Consider the following 25,538-nt stretch of genomic DNA (forward strand, 5'->3'; position numbering starts at 1 on the left):
GTCAGTACAGAAGGGGAAAGAAGCTGAGACAGGTTGGGACTGTCACGACTGCATGCAAGCCATCGCAAGCTGGATGTCAGCAAACTGCCTCAAGCTAAATGCAGGGAAAACTGAGGTGATCATCTTTGGCAATTCCTCAAATCTCTGGTTACCCGATTAGTGTCCTGAAATCATGGGCCCTCCCCCAGTACCTATGGTCAAGGTGAAGAACTTGGGGGTGATCGTGGATTCAAAACTTTCCTTTGGGGATCAGATTAGCAGAGTCGTTTCCTCCTGTTTCCATCTTCTCAGGATGTTTAGGAAAATAAAATTTCTTCTTCCTGAAGACTGCCTCAGAACAGTAGTCACGGCTCTTATTTTATCCCAACTTGATTACTGCAACGGCCTTTATCTTAACATCCAAAAAAGACACCTCAATCGACTTCAGGTCATGCAAAACGCAGCAGCCAGGGTCATCTTGGGCATCCCAAGGTTTGTTTCGGTGAAGAAGGGACTTCGAAGCCTTCACTGTCTTCCGGTGAAACAACATGTGTAATTTAGGGCCCTCTGTACGGTCTTTAAGGCCCTGAAAGGATCTGACCCTGCTTACATGAGACAACATCTCCAATGGTATGTTCCCGGCAGAGCATCGCGCTCGGCCGATGCAAAACAAATAAAAATTCCACGGGTTAAAACAGCCAATTGGGGGGTGGGGGAGGGGTGGGGGGGGGTGGAAGGGCAGGAGTTTTTTTCTGCTGCGCCGTAAAGGCTTGGAAAAGCCTTCCCCTCCACCTCAGAAGCACAGTCGAGCCCCTTCCTTTTATAAGGGGGCTGAAGATTGTCTTTTCTCCTGAAATAGTCATTCCTGTCTAGTAACCAAGTAGGCAGCTTCCAGCGCCAGGACACCTCAGGGTAGCAGTGCGCTTTACAAGCTTTATTAACATAACATATCGGACATCTTCCCGAATGTCTGCACCACGGTAGATAATTCTGGAAGGGCTTGGTTCTGTCATATGTAAACCTGATCAGATCATCGGCATAGAGAGCTAGCTTCCTGGAGAAACCGCCCATGGTAAAGGGGGTTATATCCTTATTTTGACTTAGACTTTGGGCCAAGGGCTCAATATATAAGTCAAAGAAGATAGGAGATAGGGGGCTCCCTTGTCTGGTGCCTCGCCCTATTTGTACCAGAGCTGTGAGGTTACAATTAATATTTTTTGGACTTGAGCTTTATAGATTTTTTTAAGGATCTCCCTAAATGTCTCATCAAAGCCAAAAGCCTACAATATCCTGCTCAGATATTGCCAGTTGACTTGGTCGAAGGCCTTTGCAACATCTAGGGTGATTATTGATAGTGGAGCAAACTGTATCGTAGTGAGGTCTATTTAGCCGATTAAAGTATATGCTAGATCTTTCATCTGCCTCCCGCGGCGGAAGCCCTACTAGTCCTCATGGATTATACTTAGTCGAGCTGTTAATATCCCAGTGAAGATTTTGTAATCACAATTCAGTAAAGATATTGGGTGGTAAGACTGACATTGTGTAGGATCTTTTCCAGGCTTTAAAATGAATGTGATTGCAGCCTCATTCCAAGAGTCCGAGAGGGGAGAGGTGCCCCTCAATATCTCAATAAAAAACTCTATCCAGGTCCAAATCATTTCTTCTGCCAGTAATATCTAGATTTCATGTGGGATCAAGTTGGGCTTGCTGCTTTCCCTTTCTTTAAGTTATTGAAGGCAGTCAGGATTTCATTACCTGATATGTCCTGGTTAAGAAATATTAGGCTCAGCTTTGGGAGAGGTTTTTTTGACAGCCTAGTCCAGTGCAACCTCATCTTGCACCAAATCCTCCTGATACAAATAAAACATTTTTTTAGTTAAGTCTGACTTGATACCTTCCCTATTCTCCACAGCCTGATCACCATTTTCCGGTTTGATCTTCCAGATGCAGTTGCGTGACTTATCCATTCTACTCTTCATTGCTAAGATTTTCCCACTGTTCTCCCCTTAGATATGCCCTTTTAATATATAGGTTGTATTAACCCGCCTAACAGAAACCTATGCTGTGTCGCACTTCCACACACATACATCCCCTGTATTCACAAGAGTGGAACAGGAGATTGTTCGTTCTCATACACCACACCAAAAACATGGACGAACTCCCACAACACATCAGAGCCTCCTCCTCACTTTCTGAGTACATCAAGAAGGTGAAGACCTGGCTCTTCAAATTATTTTGAGGGGACACTAAACTACACACCTACTCAAGTGCCTGTATTTCCTCATAGGTGATTAGTGTGCTATACAAATAGACATGACACGCAGAAAAGGGGTCACGGTCTGGACTAGAAGGAGGTTGTTTAGCTGTCTGAATGTACTCAACCATGCAAAACAGGGGGGTTCCCTTTTCAGGACGGTTCCCCTCAAACACCAGAGGTGTCACATATAGCTAACCCTGTAGCCAGTTTTAAACTCTCTCCTCACAGCACTGCACTTTATTACACAAACACCAGCCTTTCATAGGGGTTTAGTACACCCCGCCTGACTCAATAAAAACATCCCTGAGCTCCCCCCTCGTAGAGAGGGGGTTGTAGCCCACGTGAAGACTAGGTCTATCACGTGAGGAGGCACCACTATGATGAAGCATGACACCTCTGATGTGTGAGGGGAACCGTCCTGAAAAGGGAACCCCCCCATTTTTTCATGGTTGAGTACATTCAGACAGCTAAACAACCCCCTTCTAGTCCGTACCCATGGCCCCTTTTCTGTGTGTCATTAATTTGATGGGGAGTTGGTCCACGCAGGTCCTTAAAACTCCTCTAGCCCCCAAGTGTATTGATACAAATAGGCATAACATAACATTGCATATCCTTTAAAAACCAGGTTTGTGAATGGGAATGATACATGGGGCCACTAATCACTCTTGGGGATGAGTGCCTGCACTTCTTAATTCACCACCTATTCAAAAGTGCCAAAATATATTAATTGAAACACCAACGAATCCGATGATTGGAGTGTTGTGATAATGTTGATAAATACAATGTGTATAATGTAACAGCAGCCACAAGAGATATTTTGACACTAGGGCAACATTCTTAGTACAGCTCAGATAAGGTTGTGGACATGAGGCTTGGTGCACAGCAAGTTCTTCATCTGTCTATAAGGAGGAACAATAGTTCTGCTGGCAGCAGAGAAGAAATAGACATTTCCAAGCCCTTGGTGTGGGATAGGAGAAAGCTCTCCCAACTAACCTGAACCCTGCAGATGAAAAGAGGAGTGAGGATAATAGCAAATGTAGTTTGAAGATGTTAAGATGGTCACCAGCACTGCAAGGGGGCTTGATGAAAAGCTGGGTCCAGTTTGTCAAGGTTTAGTGGCAGATTTAGAGAAATTCCAACAGTACTCATTTGGTGACATGTCAGATGACTAGTAGTACATTCTCTGCATGCAAGGTCAATCATGAGCCTTGGTCCTGTGTATTGAGCTAGCTCCATCTCAGCCACCATGTATTTAGAAAGATCTAATATATGTGTTTAACATAATCTTGATTAGAGGAAGCAACTGCCTGGATTACAGTCTTAAAATTATGTGGAGGATGGATACGATTTTTGGGAGTATTTTACCACAACAATTAGACCAAATATGCTTGTTGATCTAAGGTTTCAGGTTGAAGTCAAAGTAAAAAAATAAACCCCAAATTACAAACCATCTCAGATGGTCAAGTAGGCCCCCAAGTGACAAACCAGAGGGCCGTGGAGCCTTGTAGCATAAGCAATTTGGTGCTGGTAGAAATAAATTCAATGATGTACGAATCATCAATTTTACCACTGCTGAGAGGAACCCTTTGAATTATGTTTGAGTGTTCAGTCTTTCATTGACCAGCCATATAATTAGCCATATAATGAGCTTGATATAATCAAAATGGCTGTATAATATGAATCAGTGGGTTAAAAAATAGTTTCCCCCAGGGGTGACATTTCATTTATTTTTTATAAAGCACTTGCACTCTCAAAGAACATGTTTGCACTGAGGGTAATTGGCCAGTGAATGATAAGGACTAAAAAAGACAAACTAATGTCAGCTGAATAGCTAGGTCTGTAAGGACTTTTTACCTCAAATATGTAAAGGAAGTTCATACTGCCTCTTTGGGCCCAGATGGCTACATGATCGCCTGTCTCACTGGGTGAACTTGTACCTAGAGATGACAACAGTAAGCTAAGTAGAAGTCCAAGTGATCAATCAGTTTTTTAGCTGTAGTGTGGATAAAACAGCTTCCAAGAGCTCAAAGTATTATTTTTGCAATGGTATGTGATTCACATCACACACGCAGGAACAACACTAGTGTGATGTTCCTTTGTCAAAAATTAAGGTTTTTCTGGTCATGTGAAATTTGGGAAAGAAGGTCTATAAATGGAATGTATTTGAACTTTGAAGGTTATTTGTTTTGGTAGTTTGTTGCCCAGGCATTTTTTTTAGCAGGAGCAATAAAAGCCCCAAGCTGATGGGACCAGATTGATTCTTGCCAGCTGGGTTCTTACATATTCTTGCCCACCAGCAGCACCTCAGTTTTGTTTCCTTTAAGCCTAAGGAAGTTGTTAGTCATCCAACTCTGAGTTACTGAGGTAACGCAGCAAGCCTGGGATAGCTTGCTTTACCTGTTCAATGAGCTGTGAATTATCTGCATATAATAATGCAAAGCAGCCATAGGATCCTATGAGGGATCCTATAAGTTGTGCTTGAGGCCAGACAAATGTTCACTAACACTGGTGATAGCAAAGAGACCTGAGAGACTCTGCATTTCACATTAAAGCTGAGACATCACAACGCAATAGAGAGACATCCTGTGTGTGGCTAGCGAGGAAGAGGAGAACTAGACATCCATTATGTCTGCAAGCCTAACTTTGAAGATGGAATGGTCTACAGTGTCAAACGTGGCAGGTGGAGCTAATAAAATTATACATGTTGCATCCCCCTCATCCCTGACCCTACTTATTCCATAAAAAGCCGGAGACAAGGGCAGTTTAACTGCCTCTGCTGGATAAGCTCCCAATTGGCAAGGGTCTAAACTAGAGTGTTCGGGATAACTAGATATCTGCTAAACAACAATCAGGCCAGCAGTTTGCATGCTGTTGGTAGTGAGGTAATGGACATCTAGTAATCAGTGACCACTCACATAAATGTAAGGGTGATATCATCAGAAGTGCTGCACTGGCAGATGGGTAGTGTGGTAAAAAAAAGAGCCCAAGCTTGTGTTTTGAACACTCTGTAGAGGTCATCTCTAAATATAACTGCCACTTTCTTTCCTTCCCTCCAAGCACCCGACTAGTCTTGGAAGGTTCACGGTAGGTCAAACCCTCTGGGAAGGCAGCCAAAGCATTGAATAAAGCACATGACAGCAGATTAACTGGAGCAGGTAAACATGATTAGCCGAGGCTAATGGGCATTTGAACCATAGCAGAATTTTAGAAGGTTCACCTGTTTGCTTACTAGGTGGTATATGAGCGTTAACCCTTCTGTCAGGAATCTCAGTTGGTACAGTGCGATGCCTTAGATTGCAGACGATTAGATCACACATCTAAGGCTGGTCCGCTATTTTAACAACAATTAGGCTCACCTGAGACTTGTTATGCTATATTTAACTATACTGGAACAGAACTGAACTTTGGGAAACATATGGCATATCTTCATCCTTGTATAAATGGATGGCTATTTTATTAAATAGTTTTGATGTCATTATTATTTTTGGTTAGATGTTATCACTTTTATTAATATCTAATGTATGTGTACTTATTTGAAGATAAATGTGCTGCCTTATTTATGTCATATAATCCTGCATATTGTCTTAAATTGTGATTTATGTTTTAATAAAGTTTAGATTTCTATTTATTTTCAATAGATTGGGTTTTGATTCTATTTTTTTCGAATATATCCTTTTGCTTTTGTATGAAATGAAATGAAAAGAATCTTATAACGCGCGACTTAGCCCGAAGGCATCAAAGTGCCTAACAGAAAAATCCAAAAAAGCAAATAGAACATAACTACAAGTACACCCTTGGAAACAGCCAGGTTTTTAGTGCTTTTCGGAAACGCAGAACAGAGGGCTGAGTTTTAATTTCATCTGGAAGAATGTTCTATAGCTTTGGGGCGATTGTAGAAAAGGCCCTACCGCCCCATCTGTTCTTACGGAAGCGAGGTACCACAAGCAGATTCTTTGAGGAAGAACAAAGGAGTCTGCCCGAGAAATAGTGGGCCAGCAGTTTCTTGACCCTTCCAGGACCATTGCCAGAAAATTCACTATGAGTCAGGCAGAGCACCTTAAAGGTGATCCTCGCTTCAATAGGAAGCCAATGTAAGGCTTTCCTAGCAGCTGTTGATGACGCTAGTCTGGGAGCGTCCAAGACGAATTTGGCAGCCGCATTTTGGGGGGTCTGAAGACGCTGTGTTAGGCTCTTATTCATGCCGATGTATAGGGCATTACAGTAGTCGAGTCGCGAAGCGACAAGTGCTACCACCACTTGCTTCCCCGCCTGGGGGGACAGGTAATGTTCTATTTTCCTGAGTATTTTGATAATCCCCCAGCAGGTAGCGACAGTTCTATTTACCTGCAAAGTCATGGAGAGGGCTGGTTCAATCATTACTCCCAAATTTCGCGCTGACTCCGTGGGAGTGGGACAGGACCCCAGCGAGGACGGCCACCATTCAGGTGACCAGATGTTATTGTTAGGGCCGAACACCAAGATCTCCGTTTTCTCGCCGTTCAACTTTAATGAATTGTAAATCATCCATTGTGACACTGCTTCCATGCAGTTCCTAAAGTTGCACGGGGACGAGCCATCAGGGTGAGAGAGGGACACCAACATCTGCGTGTCATCTGCATAGGAGGCTACCTCAATCCCAAAAGATCTAACCAACTTGGCAAGTGGGGTCACGTAGATGTTAAACAGGGTCGGACTTAATGCCGACCCCTGAGGAACCCCACATTGCACAGGTAGGGATGGAGATAGAAAGTCTCTCAGCTTCACCCTCTGTACCCTCTGGTCGAGAAAGGAGGCCAGCAGACTCAGGGCCGCTCCTTCTACCCCTATCTCCCTCAGGCGAGATGTTAGCACCGAGGGGGACAGGGTGTCAAAAGCGGCCGTGCGATCTAAAAGGACCAGGTCGGTGGAATGTCCCTGGTCTACCTCCATACGGATGTTGTTCAGTACGACCGTCAGGGCAGACTCGGTACTGTGGTGTTTCCTGAAGCCATGCTGGGATTGGTCCAGAAGATCAGAGGAGTCAAGAAATGCCTCCAGATGTTGGTTGAGATACGTCTCCAGCGATAATTCTTGAGCACCTCTGGATCAAGAGTTGGTTTCTTTAGTAGAGGCTTGACTACCGCATTTTTCCATTCAGATGGAAAAATGCCCTCTCTCATGGCCCTATTCATGATGTCAAGTAGAAAAGGGAGGAGGGAGTCTTTACATTCCTTCAGGACTTTAAGGGGACATGGATCCAATGGGGATCCCGACCTTGTCTTACTTAGAAGCAGGTCAAGCTCCTGATAGGATAAAGGCGGAAACTCTACCAGACTCTTGGGGGTGATGGAAGAGACCTCCTTCAGGAGCGGAGGAAAGGGGGCAGGAGGGGGAGGGGTAACAGATCTTTGTGCTTCAAGATTCTGGTAGATGTCCACAATCTTCGAGTGGAAGAATCCAGCGATTTTATCACAGAATTCTTGAGAGCCTGCAGCGGGGTCCTGTGTCTGTAATGTGCAGAGCGAGTCCACTATTTTGAAGAGATCTCTGGGAGAGGAGAGAGTCATAGTCAGGTTAGCAAAGTACTCTTGCTTAACTCTGATAGTCTCCAACTTGTACTCCTTAAGGAGTAACTTGTGTTTATCCCTCTCCTTCAGATTCCAGCTTGTTCGCCAAAGCCTTTCTTGCTTCCTGCACCTTTGTCTCATGAGCCTGAGTGGCTCCGAAACCAGGGTGCAGAAGGTTTCTTTCTCGCGGAGTAACAGGAGGCGAGAGGAGCCAGCATATCGACCGCTACACCATTGGCTTTGGACAACTCCGAAGCCGCTAGATTGGTATCCTCATAGAGGTCAGATTTGTAATTTTGCAATAGTGGGGCAATAGAGGTGTTTGTAATTTTCTTAAGGTTCCTCCTGAACTTGGTGTGACTAGGGACACCTGTCTTAATAGGCTTCAAGGCGAACACAAGTTCCAAAGGAACCGCAAAGTGATCCGACCAGGACAGTGGGATAGGGACTTCTATTTTAAGCCTGTCATCATTGGAGAAAACTGCATCCAGTGTGTAATCTGCCTGGTGCGTGGGATGTTTAACCAATTGCACTAAGTCACATGCGGATAGTGCATCAAGGAGATCTAAAGAGTTTTTAGCATCAGGGTTATCCAAATGAAAATTTAGGTCACCCAAAACTGTCAGTTTGGCTGCTCCGAAATAGGGCTCCAGGATATTAAGAAGAGACTGGCTGAAGTCTGTTCTAGACCCAGGGGGTCTGTATACCAAGATACCTACAAAGGGAGCGGCCTCGGGGGATTTTATAAGAAAATGCAGGGCTTGAAAAAGGTCGGAAGGCCTGGAAAGTTGAGTAGTGTGACAGGTGTGAGAGGTCTTGTAAAGAATTCCAAGGCCACCTCCTCTGCGCCCTACTCTATCCAGTCTAGCTAAAGAATATCCATCCGGCACAGCCGCAACCAAGTCCGGTCCTGAAGACTCAGTTGCCCAGGTTTCGGTAAGGAAAACCCATGTGGGCTTTCGGGCTGTAATAAAATCGCGAAAGGCGACATTATTTTTCACTAAAGATCTAGTGGTAATGAGAAAGCCAGATTCTCTCAGAGGGGACAACAGAGGAGTGGTAGTAGGGGGGGGGCCTAGCATAGCAGGTTATCGGCGACTTACCATGAATACTAAAACAAGTGCAGTAAAAAGCATCCTGAAGGATGTCTGGCAAGCAGGTGTAATGGCATGGAAGCCATGCAGGTCTCAGACGGACGAAATCCTGATAGGAATATAGGGGACCAGCTAAGGGAGACATGGCGAGTAAACCAAGGGACCAGAGTCTCACGCCCTTTAGCCCATCCTTAGCGCAGACGGGCTGGACTCTGGCGAGGTTCAGGCGCAGGGAGGGCGCGCCTGCTGCGCGTCACCGCTGCGCGCTGAGTAGAGCGGCCTTAGGTAGGCGGATGACTAGCTGCAGGAGCACTAGACCGCTCAAAGATGGCGCCCTCAAATGTCCCCTTCGCTCCCAAGATGGCGAGCGTCCAAGCAGATCCCCCGGACCGGACCCGCTAAAACAGCGGTGTATTGACAGGATTACAGTGCAAGTAGGGGGGCGGGAGGCAGCAGCTTAAAAGCAGGGGAAATACAAATGAATTAAAAATGAAATACAAAACGGGTAATTAAAAGCGTCTAACGCATGGCACTTGCCGAATATAGTAAGATGTATGGGACGTTGCTGCTTAGGTGGTAAGTAGTATTTCTAACTCCTCTATAGACAGTTATATATCTGTAGTGGTTAGAAATATGAGAAACCTCCAAAGTATGTTCTCCATATTATTATGGCAAACAGGTTAAATGCTTAATGATCTGTACTCCAGTGAATAACAGTATTTTGGGGAGATTTCCCAGTCTGTGGGGAAAATCACATATGCTCTACTATGTATTGCAGATACACAGAAACCAAAATATAATGGGCCTCATTTATGAAAAGTGACGCATCGCTGCGTCAAAACAGCGATGCGTCACTTTTCATTGCGCCCTCCTTGCGACACCAATGATGCGTCATATTTACATTATGACGCATCATTGCGCAAGGAGTTACAGATACGTCAGTATTTCTGACGTATCTGTAAGCGCAAAAGTGACGCATTGCTGGAGTGTGTTACAAAAGTGACGCAACTCCAGCAATGCGTCCTTTCACATGGGGCAAGCCCCATGTGAAAGGGTCTGCGTCAGTCTTACGCCTGTTGTGAGGCAGGCGCAAGATTTTGATGCAACAGCGTCCTAGAAGTGACGCAGTGAAATCTCATAGATTCCACTGCGTCACTTCTACGACCCTTTCTTGCGTCAATACACCGCCCTTGCATACATTATACCTGGCCCAGGTATAATGTGGCGCAGGGGTTTACAAAGTGACGCATCTACCTAGATGCGTCACTTTGTAAATATGGCGCAACAAGGTGCATTTTTTACGCCACTGGTGCGTCACAAAAAGTGACGCACCAGCGGCGGAAAAGGGACGCAAGGGCTCATAAATGAGGACCAATGTATGTTAGATATCGCCACATCTCAAATTTTGTTTAAAAGTTGAACTGTAGCAAATAATAACTTTGTGTGCTATGAATAGTAATGCTGATATTTTTTTTTTCCATGATGTGTGCAAAATTACAGAATAAACCCAAATACGATGTTTACTGATGTGACGAACTTGGTTGGTGATGTTGTTGGAGGAAGTGCCTTGAAAGAAAAGTAAGTCTAAATAATTTATTCATACAAAAACCTAGTAAGTATGCATAAATGACACTGAAGACTCATGAACTGGTTTATAATAACAATAAAGACTGTTTTCCCCATCAAATTATATTACTTCTTATTGATATGTTTTCTTTTTGAATTGTTAATTATACTATTACATCATTATGTGAAGCAAATTGAGTTTGTTTTTAGCTTTCCTCCACATTTCAAACAGCACTCCCACTTATTCCCTCACCTGCCATCTCCATTCCTCTCCATTTCTGGCCTCCATTCCTGCATTGACAGCCATTCAAAGGGAGCTACAAATTGCAACCTGCTTAATAATATTCAATAACATTTGCGACTCTCCTACAAATAGACAATTTGCAATATGACCTATTAATATATAGGTTGTATTCATGAGCCTAACAGACACTTATGATCTGCCTCACTCCTACTCAAACAGCTCCTGTATTCACAGTAGCAGAACCAGAGAGGTTTCGTTCTCATGCCCCACACTAAATAATGGAACAACCTCCCACAACCCATTAGAGCCTCCTTCTCACTTTTTGAGTACATCAAGAAGGTGAAGATCTGTCTCCTCAAATTTTTCTGAGGGGACGCTCAAATACACAACTTTTCAAGTGCCTGGATATCCTCACAGGTGATCAGTGTGCTATAGAAATAGATATAACATAACATTGCATGCCCATTTTCAAACCAGTCAGTGTGCAAATAACACATAACTGATTTGTGAATAGGAATGATACTATGTGCTATAATCACTCTTAGGGATGAGTGCCTGCACTTCTTAATTCACCACCTACCCAGAGGTGGCAATATATATCCATTAAAACCCCAACTGATCAGAGGATTACAGTGTTGTGATTATGTTGATTAATAAAATGTGTATAGCGTGACAGCAACTGCAAGAGGTATTTTGACATTACGGCCAAAGTCTTAAAACAACTCATGCAAGTTTGTGGCAAATCAGACTTGGTGCACAGCAAGTTCTTCAGTTATTTATGGAGAAGATACGGGTTCTTCTGGAAGTATAGAGGAAGAGGTCAGCTTTTCCAAGCCCTTGGTGTGAAATAGGGGAAAGCTCTCCCAACGAACCTGAACTCTGCAGATGAAAGGAGGAGTTATGAGAAATGCATATGTAGTTTGAAGATGTTGAGAGGTTGACCAGCACTGGAAGTGGGCTTCATAAAAAACTAGGCCCAGTTTGTGAAGGCTAAGCGGCAGATTTAGAGTAATTCCAAAAGTACTCTTTTGGTGACGTGTCTAATGACCAGTAGTGTATTCTTTGCATGCAAGGCCAAGCATGAGCCATTGTCCCGTGTATTGAGTCTTAACCATCATGTATTTAGAACGCTCTAATATAAGTGTTTACCATAATCCTGATTAGAGGAACCCACTGTTTGAATTACAGTTTTAAAAATATGTGGAAGATGGATAAGATTTTTTAACATATTTTAAAACAGTATTTAGACCAAATACACTTGCTGTTCTTAGGTTCCAGCTTCAAGTCAAAGTAAAAAAAACACCCACAAATTATAAACCATCTCAACTGTTCAAACAGGCCCTGAAGTGTCAAACCAAAGCTCAGTAGAGCCTTGTGGCATAGGTAATTTGGTGCTGGGGAAAATACATTTTAATGATGTACAAATCATCCATTTTACCATTGTTGAGAGGAAGCCTTTGAATTATGTTTGAGTGTTCAGCCATATAATGAGCTGGATATCATCACAATAGCTGTGAAATATCACTTGTAAAACATTAAATCAAGCTTCAGGATCTCATGGAAACTAACCAGCTGGACATCATGTGGGCCATGGAGGCTTGGGCTGACCAGGCATCAGGTCCAGAGTTTTTGGCTGCAACTCCGCCAAACTATGTCCTCCACCATGTTGATAGGTCCTTAAACGAGGTGGGGGACTCGCCATGATCCTTAGAAATAACTTACCTTCAATTAATTGAACAAGCCTGCATTTCAGAATGCGAACCCTTTAAATTTACTATTGAACTTGTAAACTCATAATCCTTTAGGGGAATCTTAATATATCGTCTCCCAGGACACAGGAACGCTTTTGTCCCGATCATTGGCACCATGATAGAGGAAGGTCTCTCCGCTAATGATATCACCATACTTGGTGACTTCAAATTTCATATAGAAAGTTCGGAAAATAATTATCACTGGCACTTAGCGAGACCCTTGAAGGTTTCGGCCTTACTCAATTAGTAACTCAACCTACACCCAATGCAGGACATACCCTATATGGGATTCTTCTCTAACAATTCTCTCTTAGTCATGACAGATGTACTAGCTCTTACATGGACTTAACATTTTGCTGTTATGTTTGTTATCAATGGATTACATATCCACCATGAGAAAAAACTCAAATCCACTTGCGTTAGGGAGAATATGGAATAATATAAAGGCAGATGCTCTCAATAAAACCTTAATGAATACAATGCCCCCTTTCTCGGAAACATCAGAAAAGTCATCCATTAAATATACAAATTGGATCCAATCAGCCATAGCACTCTCTGCGCCTCTTAAAATTCTAAGTCAGCGTAGAGGAAAGCCCACAGCCCCCTGATACAATGAAAAACTAAAGCTTTAGAAGCAAGCCTGTAGAAGGCAAGAGAGATGGTGGAGAAAAAATAGGAACAAAACTGTGAAAGAAAAATTCAAGGTCTGTCTGAATCACTATAAACCTTTAATAATCAAGGAAAAGAGCGCCTATTAAACACATAAAATAGTAGCAGCAAATAACTCACCAAAAGAACTATTCCATGTGATGTCAAGCCTGGTCACGACGCCCAGGAATAAGCAACTAAATAACACCCAAGCTTTCTTTGACTCGTTGGCTGACTTTTTCCTGGATAAAGTTGCTAAGATCTTTAATAAGTTTGAACAAAGGGAGGCCATCTCCGGAGGAGAAGCCCCACAATAAATGCTATCTGAGTCTTATCCTCAATTGATTAGCTTCTCATTGCAGGAAATTTCTTCCATCGCTACGGTAAATAAATCAGGATTACCTACGGATCCCTGTCCACCAAAACTTATAAAGTTGGCTATGTATTACCATGGCAGTTGACCTGACCATTAACTTTAATTCTATGTGGAATCAGGTAATATCCTGGATCTCTGGAAAGAAGCATTCATCCGCCCCTTGCTGAAAAAGGCTACTTTAAATCCTGAAGACCCAAATAATCCGCTGACCCATTACCCACCTATTGTCAAGCTATCCACGTCGTCCCTTACCTTGCTTGAACAGAAGCCCTCTAGGATGACGCAGATGATTCCGCAGAGACGTAAGGGACCAACTTCCCTGATTACTAACTAACACTTACTGATTTTAAATTACAGCAAGGAATTAACTAGGAATTAGGGAGGAGGGCCGGTACTGGACGTTGCAGTGAAGACTCTTGATTCTTGCTGTCGACCTGCGAGGCAACAAGCACAAAAGACTTTACTATTCAAGTCCTAAGTTTCCTCCTATTCTTATCCTAATCTTTTAGCTACTCTGGTTAAGATACTAAGATCCTAACTGGATTTCTAAAGGTTCGCCTACCTGCGATCAGTCAGGAGTGGGCCTTCGTCCAGTATTTCTTTATGGAGGTGAAGATGGTGTCGTCAAGGGTCCTCTGGGAATAAGTGGTCAGCTTGTAGACTTGAAGACTCTAGTTGAGTTAGGCTGGAAATGAAAGAGGAGGATTACTTATCATTCTTTAAAAGGTTTTCGCAATTCCTACCTAACTCTTCCTCCACTTACTTGCAATAAACGTCTTGCCTCCTAGACACGGGGTTCTTTGAAAATCGTCCTCTAATGTTGGAAAGACAAGCAAAACACAAATCCCATACCTTACAACATCAAGCGATGACTGTATTCACTATTAAGAATATAAATCTAAAATAACATACAAGAAAACCTAAACAAGTTCTTCTGAAGAATACTGAAGTACAAGAAATTAAATAGTCCAAAATTCTTCCTTGCGTCTTTTCTCTGTGAAGCAAAGTTCCAAAAATTGTCTTTGACCTTTCTTGCGAAGGGCGCCTTTACTCAAAAAATGAAAGTACTTAGCTTTCTGATTCTTTGTCTTCTATGTTCTTCATCGCTGTTTTCAAAGGAAGAATAGCCAGTTGAAGAGCCATGAAGATTTCCTGCCGGTAAGATGAATACGCGACCTCCGAATGAAGTCTGAAGGCAAAGCGTCTTCCAGAAGGCTGGGTGCGGTTTAAATACTGGGCCGCACCCAGCTCCACCCAATTACGCACACGGACGGTGCGCGAGACAGAAGCTTCCTGAAATCTCTCAGAGGCGCACCAAAAAGGCGCGTGCAAAGGATGCGATGAGACCGTTCTCAGAGCGAAGGTCTGGCATCCGTGAGCGCTCAAAGCGAAGGCTAGGTCTTTCAATTGCGCTTGCTCCTAAACTTACATTAACCACATGGAAACACAGTACCCTGCACAAATAGTGGAAAACAAACACAATAGGACACAAGGCATGAAATTAAGGCATGAAATACTGTATCACACAAAACACACTGACTTGAAGCGTGCGGGCGCACGGGACAGGGGTGGGTTTCAAACGGGTAAAACATCTGTAGCCTAAAGGGGATGCGTAGGTGTGGAATCATGACAGTACTCCCTCCTCAAGATCCCCCCAAGAACGGTGGAAATGGGTCTAGGTTTATCCGGGAATCGTAAATGAAAGTTCCGAATCAATCTGGGAGCATTTTTAAGGTGTTCTAGAGGTTCCCAAGACCTTTCCTCAGGACCATAACCTTTCCAGTCAATGAGGTAATACAACCTTCCTTTAACTCTCTTGGAATCCAATATTGCTTTTACTTCAAATTCTGAGTTGCCTTCAACAATGATGGGAGGAGGGGACTTGGGAACACGAGTTTGAGGATGAAAAGGCTTGATTAGGGAGACATGGAAGACTGGATGCATCAAGTACTTACTAGGGAGGGTCAATCTGACACAAACTGGATTCAGTATTTTCTCAATGGGAAAGGGGCCAATAAATTTTGGATTGAATTTTCTGTTCCCTCTTAATTTTAAATTTTTTGTACTCAACCATACTTTATCTCCTATTTCATAAAGCGGTTGTTCCGTTCGATGTTTATCCTTGGCTTCTTTCTGAGATTCTTTCGCTTGGGCCAAATTGAATTTGGCAACCTCCTGAATGGAAAATACCTGGGACACATAGTCATAAACTGTGGGTACGGAGTCGTTGAGGTTATTGTTGGAATTTTCTGGAATACTTTTTGGATGAAAACCGAAATTACAAAAGAATGGGGACATTTTAATAGAAGAATGCTCAGAGTTATTGTAGGCAAACTCCAAAGGGCTCAGTAGATCTGACCATTCTTCGGTAACATTAGGTAACATACAACGAAGATATTGTTCAATAGTCTGGTTAGTCCTCTCAGTTAAACCATCGGTTTGAGGATGATAACTAGAGGATAAACGAACCTCCATGTGTAGCAAAGAACTCAGTTTCTGCCAAACCTTAGAAACAAACTGTGATCCTCTGTCCGAAATGACAACCGAAGGAATACCGTGTAACCTTATCACATGGATCATGACCAAATGAGCTAGCTCCAATGCAGTGGGAAGCTTTTTTAGAGGAACGAAATGGGCCATACGGGAAAACTGGTCTACTACAGTCAAAATTGTATTGAATCCCTTCTTGGTTTCAGGTAGTTCAACAATGAAATCTAAAGATATAGTGTGCCATGGTTGAGGAGGAATAGGTAATGGCATCAACAGCCCACTAGGAGCCTGGTGGGAGGACTTGTGCTGAATACAGATGCTGCAAGTTTCCACAAATTGTTTAATGTCTTTGGACATAGAAGGCCACCAAAACTTCCTCTTGATAAGTTCCATAGTTTTTATAAAGCTTGGGTGTGCAGACAGAACTGTCTCATGATGAAAGTGAATAATGGCTCTTTGAATTTTCTCTTTTGGAACAAATATTAAGTCTTGGACCATCAGCAACCCGTCCTTCTCAACAAGAAAAGGATGATCTTTTCTCCAAAGCTCCAATGTCTTTTCTTTCAGAGCTCCCTTAATGTCATCAATGATGTCACAAACAGTTAAGCTTCCCTGAAAACAAGAAGTAGGGATTACAGGGTGAACGACTACCGGTTGATCCGATGTCACTTCTCCTAGTCTGGATAAAGCATCTGCTTTTAAATTCTCCTTTCCTGGGCGATAGGTTATCACAAAATTGTAGTCGTTAAAAAACATGGACCATCGCAGTTGTCTAGCAGATAAGGCCTTTACAGATCTTAGAGCTTGGAGATTTCTATGATCTGTATAAATCGTCACTGGATGACGAGCTCCTAGTAGGTAATGACGCCATTCTTCAAACACTGCTTTGATTGCCAACAATTCCTTGTCAGCAATTGCATAATTTTGTTCGGCTTCTGATAATTTTCTTGAAAAATAGGCTATAGGGTGCATTTGGCCAGTATCTGAATCTCGTTGTGAAAGAATGCCACCCAATGCAAATTGAGAGGCGTCTGCTTCCACAATAAAAGGTAGATTGGGGTCTGGATGACTTAGAATTGGAGCCATGGTAAATAACTTTTTTAGGTTCTGAAATGCATCTTCTGCGGCTGGGGACCACAAAAACTTGGCTCCTTTCCTCAACAGTTTGGTAATAGGAGTTATAACCTGAGAGAAGTTCTGAATGAATCTGCGGTAAAAATTTGCAAACCCTAAAAAACTTTGGATTTGTTTCACAGAAGTGGGACTAGGCCAGGTTGTTACAGCTTCTACCTTCTTAGGGTCCATTTCAATTCCCTCTGGGCTGATAATATAGCCCAGAAAATCCACCTTGGAAACGTGAAATAGACTTTTTTCCAATTTTACGAAGAGTGAATTTGAAAGTAGTCTTTGAAGAATGGCGCGAACCTGTCTTACATGTTCTTCCTCAGAATCTGAGTATATGAGGATGTCATCTATGTAGACTACACAGCAGATGTCAATGAACTCGTGTAGAACCTCATTTATAAAAAACTGGAAAGCGGCAGGAGCGTTACACAAACCAAATGGCATGACTTGGTACTCAAAGAGACCGAATTTAGTACGGAATGCTGTCTTCCACTCGTCTCCCTTTCTTACTCTTACCAAATGGTACGCTCCGCGTAAGTCCAATTTCGTATAAATTTTAGCCTTCTTAATTTGATCTAATAGTGTAGGAATCAAAGGCAAGGGGTACCTGTTCTTAATGGTCACGTTGTTCAAGGCTCTATAGTCTATGCAAGTTCGCAACTCCCCTCCCTTTTTTGGAATAAAAAAAAGAGCTGAAGAGACCGGAGACTTGGAGTGTCTTATAAAGCCATTAGCTAGATACTCATCAAGATAATCTCTGAGATGGGCGTTTTCAGCTTCCGTAAGAGCATATATTCGACTGCAGGGTAAGGTTGCTCCAGGCACTAAATCTATTCTACAGTCGAAATCTCTATGTGGTGGTAGGGTGTTGGCCTTCTTTTTGTCAAAAACATCAGACAGGTCATTGTACACTGATGGAACTCCTTCCAGAATCAGTATATTGGGTGATTCCATTCCAAATTCAAAACCTTGAACCACATCCTTAGATCTCTTAGTAAGGAAGCAAAGTTCGGTGCAAGTAGGAGACTGAAAAGTGATAGTCTTAGTCACCCAATCAATGGACGGATTATGTTTAACTAACCAAGGGATACCCAAAATCATCTTGAATTGAGGGGCATCTATGATGTCTAATTGTATTCTTTCCCTATGTATAGGAGAGCAATCCATTTCTAAAATCTCAGTCTGTCTATTAACCGGACCCGAAGTCAATTCCTTGCCATCAACAGCTCTAACGATTTCTGGATGGTCCTTTGACACGGATCTGAAGCCTAACTGGAGGAAGAAATGAGAGTCTATAAAGTTACCTGTAGCACCAGAATCTATGATGGCTTCCACCTGTCTGGAGAAAGACTCTGGAAGTAGACCTCGGAGTTCCACAAGAATCGAAAAGTGTCTGCATCCTATGGGAGGAATAGTTGAGGCCAAACTAGAGAACAAACTCGATAAACTGACCTCTCCTTTTACCGAGTTTTCTAGTTTTCCGACTTCTCTTGTGTGACAGCTAAGACGGAAGATCTAACCTTAAATTTGTTTGGTCGTGTGGGACATTCCTTCACAAAGTGTCCTGACTTCCCACAATAGAGACATTGGTTTAATCGCCGTCTCTTTTCTTTCTCCTCCTTAGACAAGGGACCTCGAATAGATCCAATCTGCATAGGTTCTGCAGAATCAGTTTTGGAACTAGGTTCTCGGTTAGGCCCTGATGCGGATCTTTCCTTAAAGAAAACTAATTTGTGCTCTGACTTCCCTCTTTCCCCCTTTCTCTCGGATATACGATGATTTAATTTCACCACTAGGTCTATGAAGGCACTAATCTCTTCAGGGGGGTCTAAAATCTGGGTGATCATGTCTTTCAATTCGTCCTTCAATCCCCTATAGAAGATCGAGATTCGCTTGTCGTGAGGCCAATCGGCTTCTAAGACCAAACGATTGAAGGTAGAAATATAATGTAGCAAATCAGATGAGCCTTGTTTTAAACCTAACAGCTCTTTGTCCGCAGACTGGACAAATAGATGTTTAGAAAACATCTTCTTTAAAGCCCTCTCAAAATCCTTGAAGTTATACAAGATCCGATCATCGGCTTCAACTAAAGGGACAGACCAAAGGGCAGCGTCGCCACCCATGTAGGATAACATGAATGCTACCCTGGAAGAATCATCAGGAAAAGCTGTGGTTTTTGCTATAAAGTGTAAGTGACATTGTTGTAAAAACACAGAGAACTTATTGCAATCCCCATAAAATCTCTCTGGGGGAGCTAAAGGGGTGGGGACCGGAGTTACAACATGGATTTGTGATGGAGAACTAGAACTGGAAGAGCCCTGAGAAGTGGCTGATTTTTGCTGCACCGAGTCCTGGAGAGAGGATAAATCCCTACGTAAAGCAGCGTTATCCTGCCTAATTGCGTCTAGCACAGCTACTAAATCCTGCATAGATACCTGATCCATTGCGTCTGGGCGGAATAATCAACGTGGGCTTTGCCTTCTGTCAAGCTATCCACGTCGTCCCTTACCTTGCTTGAACAGAAGCCCTCTAGGATGACGCAGATGATTCCGCAGAGACGTAAGGGACCAACTTCCCTGATTACTAACTAACACTTACTGATTTTAAATTACAGCAAGGAATTAACTAGGAATTAGGGAGGAGGGCCGGTACTGGACGTTGCAGTGAAGACTCTTGATTCTTGCTGTCGACCTGCGAGGCAACAAGCACAAAAGACTTTACTATTCAAGTCCTAAGTTTCCTCCTATTCTTATCCTAATCTTTTAGCTACTCTGGTTAAGATACTAAGATCCTAACTGGATTTCTAAAGGTTCGCCTACCTGCGATCAGTCAGGAGTGGGCCTTCGTCCAGTATTTCTTTATGGAGGTGAAGATGGTGTCGTCAAGGGTCCTCTGGGAATAAGTGGTCAGCTTGTAGACTTGAAGACTCTAGTTGAGTTAGGCTGGAAATGAAAGAGGAGGATTACTTATCATTCTTTAAAAGGTTTTCGCAATTCCTACCTAACTCTTCCTCCACTTACTTGCAATAAACGTCTTGCCTCCTAGACACGGGGTTCTTTGAAAATCGTCCTCTAATGTTGGAAAGACAAGCAAAACACAAATCCCATACCTTACAACATCAAGCGATGACTGTATTCACTATTAAGAATATAAATCTAAAATAACATACAAGAAAACCTAAACAAGTTCTTCTGAAGAATACTGAAGTACAAGAAATTAAATAGTCCAAAATTCTTCCTTGCGTCTTTTCTCTGTGAAGCAAAGTTCCAAAAATTGTCTTTGACCTTTCTTGCGAAGGGCGCCTTTACTCAAAAAATGAAAGTACTTAGCTTTCTGATTCTTTGTCTTCTATGTTCTTCATCGCTGTTTTCAAAGGAAGAATAGCCAGTTGAAGAGCCATGAAGATTTCCTGCCGGTAAGATGAATACGCGACCTTCTCCGAATGAAGTCTGAAGGCAAAGCGTCTTCCAGAAGGCTGGGTGCGGTTTAAATACTGGGCCGCACCCAGCTCCACCCAATTACGCACACGGACGGTGCGCGAGACAGAAGCTTCCTGAAATCTCTCAGAGGCGCACCAAAAAGGCGCGTGCAAAGGATGCGATGAGACCGTTCTCAGAGCGAAGGTCTGGCATCCGTGAGCGCTCAAAGCGAAGGCTAGGTCTTTCAATTGCGCTTGCTCCTAAACTTACATTAACCACATGGAAACACAGTACCCTGCACAAATAGTGGAAAACAAACACAATAGGACACAAGGCATGAAATTAAGGCATGAAATACTGTATCACACAAAACACACTGACTTGAAGCGTGCGGGCGCACGGGACAGGGGTGGGTTTCAAACGGGTAAAACATCTGTAGCCTAAAGGGGATGCGTAGGTGTGGAATCATGACACCTATCCCTTCCAGCCGAAGTTCTAGAAAAAGCAATAAACAATCAACATGCCCAATTCCTAGTTGTCAACCAGCTGCTAGATTCCACTTAATTTGGCTTACGAAGTGGTCACAGTACCGAAACAGCTTTGATCATATCTTCGAAAGAAATTAGAGCAATAGTTAAAGAAGGTGGCAGTGCAGCCCTAATACTCTTAGACTTATCAGCGTCCTTTGACATGGTTGACCATAAGATATTGGCTGACCATCTCCAGGAGGTGGGTATTAACGGGATAGCCCTGAATCTGTTAGAATCCTTTCTTACTGATAGGAAACAAGAAGTGTCCATGGACCAGTTTGTATCAATACTTTTTAGTCTACCATGCGGGTCGGGTCCTGCAGGGATCTTACCTCAGCCCAACGCTGTTTAACATCTTTGTAAAACCTTTAGCCACACTGAAAAAATTGCTTGGACTGGATCCTACCTCTTATGGCGACGACACCCAAATTGTGGTGGCATTGTCCTCCTCCAACAATTTAGCAGATGTTAATTTCCACAACTGTACGGCAGAAGTTAGCAAATGGATAAACCTAAACTGCCTGAAACTTAACTCAAGGAAGACAGAGGTCATCCTTTTTGGCAATAATCCTTCCCTCTTTGCCCCGTCCTGGTGGCCAACTAAACAGGCGGCTCGGCCCACTCCAGTGACTAAAGTTAGGAACTTTTGAAAGGTAATGGATAGTAAACTAACTTTTGGGCCACAGGTAAAAGTAGTTACCTCCTCCACCTTTCAAACACTCAGGATGCTCAGAAAGATCTTTCTATTTATTCCATCTAACGCCAAAAAACAGTGATTCTGACATTTGTCATGGCCATGATAGACTACTGTAATGCCATGTACCTTAATATGCAGCATCAACACATAAATAAACGATAGGTTCTACAAAATGCTTCTGCCAGAATATTGAAAGTGATCCCTAAACATAAACCAGTCACACATGCGATTAAGGATCTCCACTGGTCACCGGTTAAGCAACAATCAAAATTCAAAGCGATTTGTCTTGCCCATAAGGCTTTACATGGAACGGGCCGGGAGTTTCTGAAACAATCCTTCAAATGGTACAACCCAGGGAGGACATTGAGGTCCCTGGTAGCCCGGAAGCTGAAGATCCGAAGCTTCAAGCTTACTAACTGGGGAGGGAGAAGTTTTGTGAAGAACACATCGCAGGAATGGAACCTCTTACCCGCAATATCAGGAACATATCAAATCTGCTCATGTTCAGAAATGCATTAAACCATGGTTTTTCACTAATTAAAGATAAGGGGGCCAACGCCCCAAAACAACACCTAGATGCCATACTTATCATTAAAATGATGCTTATTCTCACTTTTCAGGGTCTTGACACCTCCAGGTAATTGTTGCACTCTTCAAAATCTTGAAAAATAACCAGCAGCAGCTCGGTTTTCTTTCAATTAAGCCTAAGGAAGTTCTTCGTCATCCAACACTGAGTCACTGATGTAACTTAGTGAACCTGGGACAGCTAGTTTTAACTGTTCAATGAGCTGTTATTTATCTGCCCTTAATAATGCTAAGCAGCCATAGTATCCTATGAATTGTGTGCTAGAGGTCAGGCAAAAATGTTCACCAACACTGGTGAAAGCAAAGAGACTTGAGAGACTTTGCTTTTCACATTACAGCTGAGACTCTAACAAAGGGGTTGAGAGACGCCTTGTGTGGCCAGCCAAAAAAGAGGAGTACCAGACACCCAATATGTCTGCAAGCCTAACTTTGATGTTTGAATGGTCTACAGCTTCAAACGGGGTGGATAGAGCTAATAAACCTATTCTTACTGCATTCCTATGACCCCTGAAGTTCCTTATTCCATCAAAAACCAGAAACAATGGCAGTTTCCCTGCCTCTGCTGGATGAAATCCCAATTGGCAAGGGTATACATTTTCTGAGTGTTCAAGATAACTAGATATCTGTTAAGCAGCAATTAGTCCAGCAGTTTGAATAGTGTTGATAGTGAGGTAATGGCCATGTAGTGCTCGGTGACCTGACTGTCAAGTATGGCTTTCATGTGTAAGAGAGTGAACACTCCCACATTCGATAAGGATGATAGTGTGCCAGTGGTTAAAGAGAAGTTAAAACACTGTAAACTGTGTTCAGAACTCAGGAGCAAGTGACTGAAAAGTGACTTAGGGTAAATACGATTCAGAGAGCCAGACTTAATTCAAATTAAAACCTTGCTTACCTCGAGTGGAAGGGGAATAAAAGACCACCATACTGGTAAGGGCAAACTGTGGGGTAACCACAGCAAGCATAGGTGTCAAAGACATTTAAGATATTTTAATACTATAATAAGTGTTAGTAATGTAAGAGAATAAGAGTTGACCTAAATGTCTGTAAAATTCCTGTGACACAGCAATTGAGTTGTTACAAGAGGTTGCATCACAGATTTGCCAGCCATGAACAGTTGGTGTGAGAAATTCTTGGCTGATAGAATCTGAGAGTTCTGACATTTGCCCTTTGTATTTAAAATGTCTTTCTTATATGCATGCAGCTGTATATTTTAACTCTGAGCACCCTCCTTCAAAAAATCATTACTCCTCATTTACTATTTGGTGAGTTTGGAGCTGAACTATTTTTAGAGCTTCTCAGTGAACAAGGTTTCTTCGGTTTTCTGTGGGTTGCTTCGGTTTTCTGTGGGTGACTTTAGGTGTGAACACTAGAAATGTGTGGCCCGAAAGTCACTAATAAAGGTGCTTAAAGCGTCCTCTATGCCAGTGTCCTTGGGATTTGGTGTGATGATAGGACTAAGCTGTTGGACCTGGCATTATTGTTGTGGTTTTCCTCCTACCATTTGCTTCCCAGCCTCCTGTTTTGCTGACCGGGTTTTAGCTCGGTTTAGGACCCTGTACACTTTACCACTGCTAACCAGTGCTAAAGTACTTGTGACCTCCCTTTTAAACATGGTGGCATTGCGTTGTAGCCAATTCGCGCAAATAATTTACTGGTATGAGCCTCGTAAACTGGTACTACATGTAATCAAAGTGTGTAAATTAAATGACCGTAGTGTACCTGCAGCACTGATTGTGTCACTGACCTAAGTAGACCTTTAAACATGTCTCCGGCATGCCACTGCAGCCTGTGTGTGCAGTTTAAAATTGCCATTTCAAGCTGCTGAAATAAACTTTTTGCCAGGCCCTAACCTTCCTTTTTAATACATATTAGTCATTGCTATGGCAGGCCCTGGACAACCCAGAGGACAGAGTGTTTTGTATTTAAGAAGTTGGCCATGTCCTTGTAGTGAAAAACATTTACATTCATTCTTCACTACTCAAGGCCTACCTCTCCACTAGGGTAACATTGGGTTACCTTATTACATTTAATAAGTGATCACTTTCAGTTATGAGCTGGTAGACATCCCGAGTTTGGAGTCTAAAGCATTGTCATTAAAAGCCCACCTTAATGGTAAAGTCATATTTTTTTCACAATTTTGAAAATGGCACTGTTTGAAAGTTCTCGTTTTCTTGACCTAACCATTTGGTGCTTGCAGCTTGCTCCTGGAACACATGACATGGGGACATATGTATGAAGGCCATTTCCCGTTCGCAAACGAGGCGATTCTCAGAATCGGCCCATTTGTGAATGGGAAAAAGCCTTTGGGGCTGCATCATCCCAAAAGGCACTCGCAAAAAATGGAATCGCAAAATTTGCTATTCCCTATTTTAAGAATGCATATAAGGAATCGCAAATTGTGATTCCTTAAATGGGATGTAGAAAGCACCCAAGTTGTGCGATTTCTCCTTAAGAAATCGCGAATTACCACCGACTTCAAGTTGGTGGTAATTTGCGATTTCATAGAAAAATGCACTTTTTAGCATTTTTCAAAGTGCCATGTGGCGCGCATACATGCATGTATGTGCTCCACATGTGCACACATTCTCATTTCAGGGGTGCAATAGGGTGTCCTTATTACACCCTTACACTGTGGAAATTGCATTCGCAATTTGCGAGTACCAAATGGGTACTCACAAATTGCAAATGTCTTCCCATTCATTGCCATGGCCTCTTGGCCCATAGGAATGAATGGGAAGGTATTCCTTAATTCCAATTCGCAATTTGCTAATCACAATTAAGGAATGCCAAGGAATCGCAAAATATTTGCTAATTTTTTATTACATCCCGTTTTGCGATTCTCAAATAGCGATTCTCTAAAAATCGCTATTTGAGAATCGCAATAACGAAATTTGATACATATGCCCCTCTGTGTAGTTGGCAGTTGGTCTTTGTGTATTGCTCCCACACAATGAGACAAGTGGAAGCTAGGCTTTTCCCAGGATCGGTCACTCTGAGTTGATGAGGGGGGAGTAACTGTCATATTCCACACTTGCACGTTGCAAAGGCTCTGTCTGAGCACTCTCACACAGGTTTTGACACTGGTCTTTTGTGATGCCAGACAGGTTGCGGTCAGAGCAGGGAGGAAGGAGTTGACTGATACCTCAAGGAGATCGAAGCCTCTAGAACCTTCTCCTACTTCATTGTGTGCACTAGGTATGAATATTGGACACTTAGACCCAATTATTT

General features: G+C 42.8%; 1 protein-coding gene across 1 annotated transcript in view; it reads left to right on the forward strand.

The window, feature by feature from the left end:
* The window catches only part of LOC147662694 (uncharacterized), a gene marked incomplete at its 3' end in the record, with an annotated part of 662,849 nt that overhangs the window by 364,386 nt on the left and 272,925 nt on the right, over window positions 1-25,538 (forward strand). Inside the window, exon 17 of the mRNA XM_086950972.1 lies at window positions 10,377-10,454. Coding sequence (XP_086807098.1) covers window positions 10,377-10,454 — 78 coding nt within the window. The remainder of the gene's footprint in view (window positions 1-10,376; window positions 10,455-25,538) is intronic.

This window comes from Lissotriton vulgaris, unplaced genomic scaffold (assembly GCF_964263255.1).
Source record: "Lissotriton vulgaris unplaced genomic scaffold, aLisVul1.2 SCAFFOLD_1043, whole genome shotgun sequence".
NCBI lineage: Eukaryota > Metazoa > Chordata > Amphibia > Caudata > Salamandridae > Lissotriton > Lissotriton vulgaris.